Consider the following 8,922-nt stretch of genomic DNA (forward strand, 5'->3'; position numbering starts at 1 on the left):
CCATAGGCCGTGACGGCATGGGGTCGAGGCACAGCAGGGATGGCGTATAAGGACTCAGTGTCCATTCAAGATCCTGCCACTGAGGAGCCTCCAGGGAACTTCTGATAATGACCTGTCAGTTTAGTTGATCTCCTGCAGTAAGATGTGCCCAACCTTTTGACATTGAGACATGATGTTGTCACTTACAACGGCCACAATCAAGAACCATGAAATCAAGTCTTATTTTAAAAAAAAATCACAAAATAATCTTAGAGTGTTTTAAGTGAGTTTAAGGTTTTGTGTTAGACAGCATTCACAATAATCCTTGGGCCATGAGACTGCATGTAGCTGTGGAACACAGGCTGGGCCAGCCTTGACTAGCTTGCAAGGCCCACAAAGTTGCAAGTCTTGCCCATCACCCTTTCTGGATAAAACAAGTTGTCAAGCTGCTCATAAAGACACCATTTCTGTGTACCCTTCTCGGTGGCTCAGCTCAGAGTGTTAGCGTCCTCCCGGCAGTCACTTTGCAGTCCGGGCAGGTGAGGGCAACGCTGTGAGCACCCTGTCTGTACCCAGGAGTATCTCAGGCTGACATGGCCAGGAGTCCACACAGCATCAGTAGACAAGACAGGGTACATAGCTCAGCTTCAACGGCATGCTCTTCTGACTCTCTCAACTTCCATCACCTGCCAGAGCAGGTGACAGGCAGGGGCCACCTCTGTAAGTCTGGACTGTAGGAAGCAGAGGGCACTCCACTCCTTACTTGCTTCTCTTTGGGTCATCATTTCTTCTGGGCCCTGTTTTTCTGTTATTTTTTTGCCCCAGCTTGGAAAATTGATAGGAATCTACAGCCTCCCTTTGATACCTGTTGTCTTAAAGCCTACTTTCTAATTAATATGTAATTGGGGTCGCGTATAGGTCACCTCTGATGGGAAAGAAGACATGTAGGTCTATTAAACTGATAAACTAGTCTTTTCTGGAGCTTAGGAGGTTCCTCTACTAGGCATGGGTGTTTTGGCATGACCCCAGAAGGGCTGAAACGAACCTCACAAAGAGAGAAGTCCTGCATCTCTTTCCTGCTTCTGTCCATTCCCCGGAAGACAGTAATCGCTCATTCCAAAAGCACCTCACTTAACCCCTACTGTGTCCCAGGCAGGATGCCACAACTGTCTTCAGCCACATCCATCTTAATGTCACCACTCTTGTTGCAGCTGTCACCACTCCACAGACAGCCAGGCAATCTCTTTCCCCCTGGGCAGGTCGGGGGAGGCATCAAGCTGCAGGCTGGGTCAGGAAGCCCCATCCAGATAGAATGAAGGCTGATTTGAAACCGGTAAAGGAATCTACAGTTACTGCACCTCTGATTTTTTTTTCTTTTCTGGGCTTGCAAGGGTTAACAGAGGTGGCAACAGTGCCCCAGTTCCAGCCGGAAGACATTCAGCCAAAACAGGCGTGTGCGTCAATAGGGACAACAGAGCACCCCACTCTGAGGGCAGCTGGGAGTGATTCATTGAGCATCAATGAAAAAAGGAGGTGGGGGAGAGGAAAGTGGCTGCTTTTTGTTTGTGGTGCTTTGAGCATCTGGACCCGGCTAGGTGTCACTGCAGGCCCCTTGTATGCCGACATCCACACGACTGGTCCTGGTTTTCACTCATACACATGTGAGAGGCCCTGCAAAGATGCAGGCTGGCTCTGTGAGGAGCAGAAGGCTCAGGCATGGTCGTCTGTAATACAGCCCAGGTCAGCAGTGGCGCCCTGCCCCTGGCTCTGTGAGGAACAGAAGGCTCAGGCCCGGTCATCTGTAACACAGCCCGGGTCAGCTGTGGCGCTCTGCCCCTGGTTCTGTGCTTGGCACCTGTCCCCAGACCTCAGTGCCTCCGCTGTAAAATGAGAGCACTAGGAGAGACTGGCACCTAGGAAGCCAGAGCAGTGACCTGGGGCTTGGACTCCCTTAGAGCAGACTTCATAGGAGTCTCAGATTTGCTATGTCATAGCTGCTGACCCAAGTGGTAACCAGCCCCCTTGCCTTTCCTGCTGAGAATGAGAACTTCAGTGCCCTTCTCAAGGTCACTGCGAAGATTAAGAGAGATGTCTGAAATTTTTCTGGCAAATATTTATTTTGTGTCCAGTGTGTGCCTGATGTCAGGGCTGTGCAATGAACCCTTAGTCTAGAGGGACAGGGCACATGCTTGCATGAGCACAGGGTTCTTTGTTTAATAGACCTGCATTCATGTCAGCCCGAGAGTCCTAGGCTCCCAGATCAGTTTGTCATGTGACTAGCACCCTAGATCTAATTAAACTTTTACTGGAACCTCAAGCCCACGGGCTGCCTCTGGGCACCTCAGCAGACCAGGCTTGACCACCAGCTTCCTCAAGGAGTCCAATCAGCAAAACCGTGAAGAGGGCAGAGCAGGATGCTTGTTTCCCTGAACTGCATCAGGGGGGTGGCAAGTCTAGCAAGTTCCTAGGATGCTGTCTGCCTTCCTGTCCTGACAGTAGCTCCCAGGTGATGCAGGACCGGCAGTCATGGGGATGAAGGTGTGGGTGACATTATCTTGCTTCTCTGCAGGACCGTCACTACTGCTTTGTGGGGTTCAGTTCCAAACACGAAGTAATGGCCTGCAGGTTCCCCATTTCTTAGAATTAGAAACAGCTCAAAAGGGAGTGTCAGAGGAACAAATTGAAGTCAATCAGAATGGTGAATTGGTTCTGTCTTCAAGAGCAAAGGACAATTTGGAAAGAGTCCCTGAGAAGAATGAGTCATTGCAGTCATGGTAGAGACACTTGTCCTGGATGGCAGGCTTGCTCCAAGACAGAGGGTATGCCCAGAACCCACAGCAGGTTTCCCGACCACAGCTGGGTCCCATGCTAGTGTAACTGAAGGAGGTTAAGGGTTCTGTGACCACCCCTAGTGACCTCAATGCTGGGCAGAAAAGGGGTTCCCTGAATCCCCTCACTGTGCAGCAAGAAAGGACAAAATCTGACTGCTAAGTCTGGGCCACAGGGCAGGGAGGGTTCCTTCAAAAGACTTGGCAACATTTCTCACTCCTGTGGGAGGCTGATGGGTGACATTGGAGCCAGCATATGGGTGGATAGAGACAGAGTGCCGGGGAGCTGCCGAGACTAGGACTCGTGCCTCCTCGAACTACACCGCTGCTATTTGGTCCTTGCCCAGCTGTCCCTGCTGCCCCTCGGCCTTGTGCTGATGTTGGTATCCTGTAAACATTAGGACAGCCACTTCACTGGTGATGTTGGCCCGCAAAGCCAGAGTTACCTTTTCCAACAAAGAAATGGACAATTTGGGACTGGGGAAACAGCTCGGCAGTTGAGAGCTCCTACTACGCCTAGCAAGGATCCAAGTTCCAGCCCTCATTTTGAGTGACTCAGAGCTGCTTGTGACCCCAGCTTCAAGAGATCTGATGACCAGCACTCCCATGTGCACATGCCCACAAGGAGACACACATAGAAACACATGCTCAAAAATGAGTGAAATCAAGGCTGGGGGATAATTCTACTCCTCCAGGAGCCTGATGGGTCCACGCTGTTACTCTGAACCCAGGCTTCCTAGGACCCTAGCATTCTGACAAAGTACTCCAGAGTCTAGGCAAAGAGTGCAGAAGGAGAGGAACCTCTTGCTTCCTGCCCTCAATGTAGCCTCAAGGGAGGCTGTTTTCTGTTTATAAGTTGGAGTTAAAGAGGTAACATTTGCAGATCATGGTGGCTCATGCCTAATCTTGGCACTCTGGAGGGAGAGACAGGTAAATCTCTGTGAATCTGAGGCCACTTAGTGTACATATTGAGTTCTGCCCCAGTTGGGGCGGCATAGTGAAATCCTGTCTCAGAGAGAGAGAGAGAGAGAGAGAGAGAGAGAGAGAGAGAGAGAAAACAGAAAAAGAAAATTTATGGTATACCAAGACTCCTGATGACACACAGCACCCATCTTCGGGACCCACTTACCTTGTGCCGTGGTAGATAAACTAACCTTAGGCTAATGGAATGGATCCTGGAATATCTGTGGGGTATGAGGGCAGTGTGACTCTAGTCTCAGCTTCAGTTGATAGGTCAGAATCCAGGCTGACTTACAATCCCTTACCTCCTGTTTTCAGGAGCCATCCGCAGGGACCGGGGAGGTCCTTCTGTCCATCAGCTACCTCCCAGCTGCCAACCGCCTCCTGGTGGTGCTCATTAAAGCCAAGAACCTCCACTCCAACCAACCCAAGGATCTTTTGGGCAAGGGTAAGTTTGGCTGCAAGGAGACAGGTGGGGGGGTCCCAGCTCTGGGATGCATGCAGAAGGCGGTAGAATCCAGCATAAAATGGAGACGGGTGAACAAGGAGCTGGTAAGAGTCCAGCTGTGGGGTCACCTTCAGCATCTGCTGCCAGGGGTGCACACTCGTGCCTTTACGTTCTTTCGGATAATTGCTAGAGTTCCCACATGTTCCCAGTCTCTTCTCTGCTCTAAGCCTTGGCCACGCTGAGCATGGGTGACAGCAGTTGATTTGTGGCTATGAAGGTAGTGTGGGGCTTAAGGAGCCTGAAGCACAGATGCCCACATAGGCCTCTTCATAAAAGCTCATAGGTTTGGGGTTGCCTTCTGATACCTGGGCACATGGCCCTAGTTGTGGGGACTGAGCAGGCTCTGCTAGCAGCGGGGATGGGCCAGGCCATGCCTACACACAAAGCAAGCTATCAATAACACAGAAATCATGGTTATGTATAAAGAGTTACAATACAGATTTGCCCATCTATTCCTGACAGGTCCCAGGCAAATGAAATCCAGAGGGTTGGTGTTGTAGCCCTGAGTTACAGGTCAGAGGTGGAGGCCTCCCTTCTTCCCTTCCAGTCAATTCTGGCTTTCCTTTTCTTTTTCTTTCTTTCTTTAATAGCTCCTATCAGGACCATTACAGAAGAGCACTTTGCGTCTGAAATATTTCTGTAGAAATAACAAACTAACCACACAGGAGTGCTAACGATAGCAATAAATACAAAGTAACAATTATTCTCACATTAGCTTGGGCAACCTTGACTAATGAGAAGAAATTGTCCTAAGCTGTGTTAGCTTGCCTGCTGATGTGTGAATTTCCTGGGACCTGGGGGCAGGGAACCTGCTTTTTCCCTCTCCACAGGAAACCCAGGTCCTCAAGGAAAACTTAGAGAAAAGACCAGTGACCAAAATTTGGGCAGCCAGCGTCTTGGGGACACAGAGGCTTGACTCTCCAGTCAAGAAGATAAGGGTGGGGAGAACATGATTTTTCTGGTCTGATTTGAAAGCAAACTGGAGGACACCTAAGTCTTTGTCTCTGACTGGTTTGTCAAGTCATTTAAAGGGACTTGTGGCCAAAGTGGTTCCCCAGAGGCCCTCTGACATGCCTAGGTCTGAGCCACCCACTGAGCTCATGTTTTGTGACGGGCTATGGATCTCTAATCTGAAAATCAAAATCCAGTAAATGTCAACATCTGAGCTCTCCCGACCACTAGTGGTGAATTCTAATAAAAACAAAACAAACAAAAAACCCATTTGATTTTATGTTGTATAAAAGAATCTTGAAGCTGTATGTATAAGCTGCATGTGAAGGCCTGGAATCCCAGCTCCTGTGAAGGCAGGAAGATCTCAAGTTTTAGGCTTGTGTGGGCTGCAGAGGAAGTTCAAGACCAACTGGAGTGGCATAGTGCAACCCTTCTCTAGATCAAAAAGAAAAAGAAAGCTGGGGATATTGCTCAGAGGTAGAATGCTTGCTTAGTATGTGTAAGGTCTTAGGTTCAAGGAAAAAAAGAATCATTAAATGAATTTTATGCTTACACTTGAGTCCCATCTCCAAGATACCTTGCAATATATATTCAAGTATTTCCCAAGTCTGAAAAACGCCCCAAATCAATAAGGTTTATAGTCCCATACTTTACAGATAAAGATACTCAACCTGATGGTAGGTCTCTAACATTCTAGTGCAAATTACAGATGTGGCAATGTTGTCTCTCTTCCTAAATCTAGACCATCAAGTAGATACTTAATACCTGTTGGGTGGAAACATGGTCCAGGGGAGGTGTAGGGAACCTCAGAAAAGAGCAGTGTTCCAGGTGCCATCAGAACCCCGCAGCTCACCTCCCCCTCATCTTCTTTCCTCTGTACTCTTCCCCAGATGTCTCTGTCAAGGTGACTTTGAAGCACCAGGCTCAGAAGCTGAAGAAGAAACAGACAAAAAAGGCCAAGCACAAGATCAACCCCGTCTGGAATGAAATGATCATGTTTGAGCTACCGGATGACCTGCTGCGGGCGTCCAGTGTGGAGCTGGAGGTGCTGGGCCAGGGAGAGGGGGGCCCAAGCTGTGAGCTGGGTCACTGCAGCCTAGGCCTGCACGCCTCGGGCTCTGAGCGCAGCCACTGGGAGGAGATGTTAAAGAACCCACGCCGGCAGATCGCCATGTGGCATCAACTGCACCTGTAGTAGGCTGCCTGCCACCAACCTGGTCCTTCTTGGTCACCGTCATCCTCCAGGCTCAGCGGTCAGTCCTTCCCTCCTGCCTCTGTCCACACGATACAGACGTGCTGGCTGAAGCCAGGACCTCAATCCTCTTCTACATGTCCAGTACTGAAAAGTGAGCGGCAGCACCAGGGCAGTGAGTGTGACTGGCACGTGAGGGTCACTCGGAAGGCCGTGCCTTGCCCATCTGTGTTATGGACAAAGGTGCGTGTCAGGTACACTCCGTGGGCAGTCCTTGCTCACTTTAGTCTAAAGCAGCAGCTCTCAACCTGTGGCTCCTGACCCCTTTGGCAAACCTCTTTCTCCAAAAATCTTTACATCATGTTTCACAACAGTAGCAAATTTAGTTATGACGCAGCAATGAAAATGATTTTCTGGTCAGAGGCCACCATGCCAAGAGGAACTATACTAAACTGTCTCAGATGCACTGGCTGGCCAAGGGCCTTGGGCCACTGGGGTCACACCGCACTGAGACTCCGGGTGGAATACACAGGGCATCTGTCCTGAACAAGCATGGGGGCTCTGGAGTCGAGCAGGAGGGGCTTACTAGACTGCCTTCCCAGCCTTGTTTTTCGGGAGCTCCCCACCAGCCCAGCGTGGAGAAGAGAAGGCTGCTGACACTTATTCTCCCCTTTTCTACTTTTGTTGTTCGTATCCCACCCTTTAACTGAATTGTGAGTTTTGACTGTTTTATTTAAGAAATCACAGTGGGTTTTGTTTGTTTGTTTTTATCATACCCAGGGAACCCTTTCCCTGCCAAGCTCTGGTGGCATCTTCCAGCGTGGCTGCCACATCCCGAGGGCTAGCTGTCACGTGCACCAGTGTCATCCCCCTGCAGCTGACTCTGTGGGGCAGAGCTGTCCCTCTCAGTATGTCCATACTTCAGGAAGAAGCAGCCCCAAGCTTGGCCTATTCCATTCAGCTATGTGGATGAGGAGCTGGATAACAATTTAAAGAGGAAATGCAGCCTCTTAAAATGTACCTCCCTCCAGTTTGGGGGAACATGTCCCTTTAGCTAGGAAATAACAAGAAGCCAGGATTGCAAAAATCTTCCTTCATTGATATTTCCAACAGCCTCACTGGGAATTAAATGTAAGCGGCTACAGGCATAGACACCTGTGAGCCAGAATTCGGGTTGTCAGTTACTTCCTTGCTCTACAGCGCCTCGGTGTGGCCACCTGTAGCACAGCACCGATATCATGGATGCCTGCTAGCCTGGCTTGAGAAGCCCCTAGGCATCTAGGCAGAGAGAGGTCAGTTGTCACTGCTCAACTGATGGCACTTGGTAGCTCCTCTCCAAAACCTCCTCTGTAAATTACTCCGATGTCAGACCAGTGAATCAAAAAACCTTCAGTCACCTTTACATCAGCTTAACTCGTTTCTAGACATGCCTGGGAAGCCGCCTCTGAACCAGCTGAATCTGCATGAACAGTTGGGATCAGTGGGAAGGAACCACTTTCTAGCAAGAGACCAAAGCTGAGGAGAAAATAGTGTGAGAGGCCATTTTCAGGCTGGGCTGCTGATGGTCAGTCCTCTGTGGGTCTCCTCCCAAGGTCTGTCTGTTGAGTGTTTGTCCACTGAGATCCTCATGTGTCTGCCCACTCTGCTCAGAGATGACTCCTGGGCGGGGAGTGGACAGCACATCACTTTAATTTAGATAGCGGATAACGGGCAGCCGTGAGTGCAGTTCGGGTGAGCTGCTCTCAGATAGAAAGGGCCCCAGGGGAGGTGACAGTCTCTGAACTGAACTGAGGTGGGGATCTCTGGAGGAGAACGTTAGTCCTGTGGTGTGTTTCTGCCTTTGGTGTTTCCTGTTGTCACATGCCGTGTGTTCATTATGCAGTCCCAAATCAAAGCACAAAAAGACGCATGAGACATCGTGGTCACATGTCTGGTCACACTTTGGAATACAGAGTCTTACAGTGGTAAATAAATCATATCCAATGGGGTTGGCAGCCCAGTGCCTTTCTTTGTCTCTTTTCCTTAATAAGAGTCAGAAAAAAAAATTGTGCATCAAGTGCCCATGAAGCACTGCCAACTTCAGTAAACCTTGAGGACTACAGCTGACTTCCCCTCTAGTGTCCTCTGCCGAGGAGACCAGGGCCTGGCATTCTGATTTGTTATCACTGCATGATCGTATGAACCTGGGGCACTCGAGAGTGTCTGTCTGAAGTTTCATGCAGACATGTGGCTCCAACCAATTTCTCCTCCACAGCTATATATAATTCATATTCTGCTATATGGATTTATCACATCCCATTTTATTGATGAACATTTAGATCTCCTCCCCCCACCCTGCTGTCTGCCTCTTCTCTCCTTCTCTGTAGTTATTTTATAGGACCTGCCACTGCGAACATTCCTATGTGTGCTTCCTGTGTACATGGGTTGTTCCTTGGAGATTTATCCAGAAGTGAGTGAAACTGCTAGGACAAAATGTGTGTGTGTGAGTGTGTGTGTGTGTGTGT

General features: G+C 49.5%; 1 protein-coding gene across 1 annotated transcript in view; it reads left to right on the top strand.

The window, feature by feature from the left end:
• Syt13 (synaptotagmin 13) overlaps positions 1-8,412 on the top strand; it is a 43,583-nt gene extending 35,171 nt beyond the window's left edge. The window contains exons 5-6 of the mRNA XM_041641304.1: positions 4,086-4,215; positions 6,117-8,412. Of these exons, the coding sequence (XP_041497238.1) occupies positions 4,086-4,215; positions 6,117-6,421 (435 nt within the window). The 3' untranslated portion in view covers positions 6,422-8,412. The remainder of the gene's footprint in view (positions 1-4,085; positions 4,216-6,116) is intronic.
• Positions 8,413-8,922: the final 510 nt, after the last annotated feature.

This window comes from Microtus oregoni, unplaced genomic scaffold (genome assembly GCF_018167655.1).
Source record: "Microtus oregoni isolate MIOR12 unplaced genomic scaffold, Mior012 000068F_ref0000429, whole genome shotgun sequence".
NCBI lineage: Eukaryota > Metazoa > Chordata > Mammalia > Rodentia > Cricetidae > Microtus > Microtus oregoni.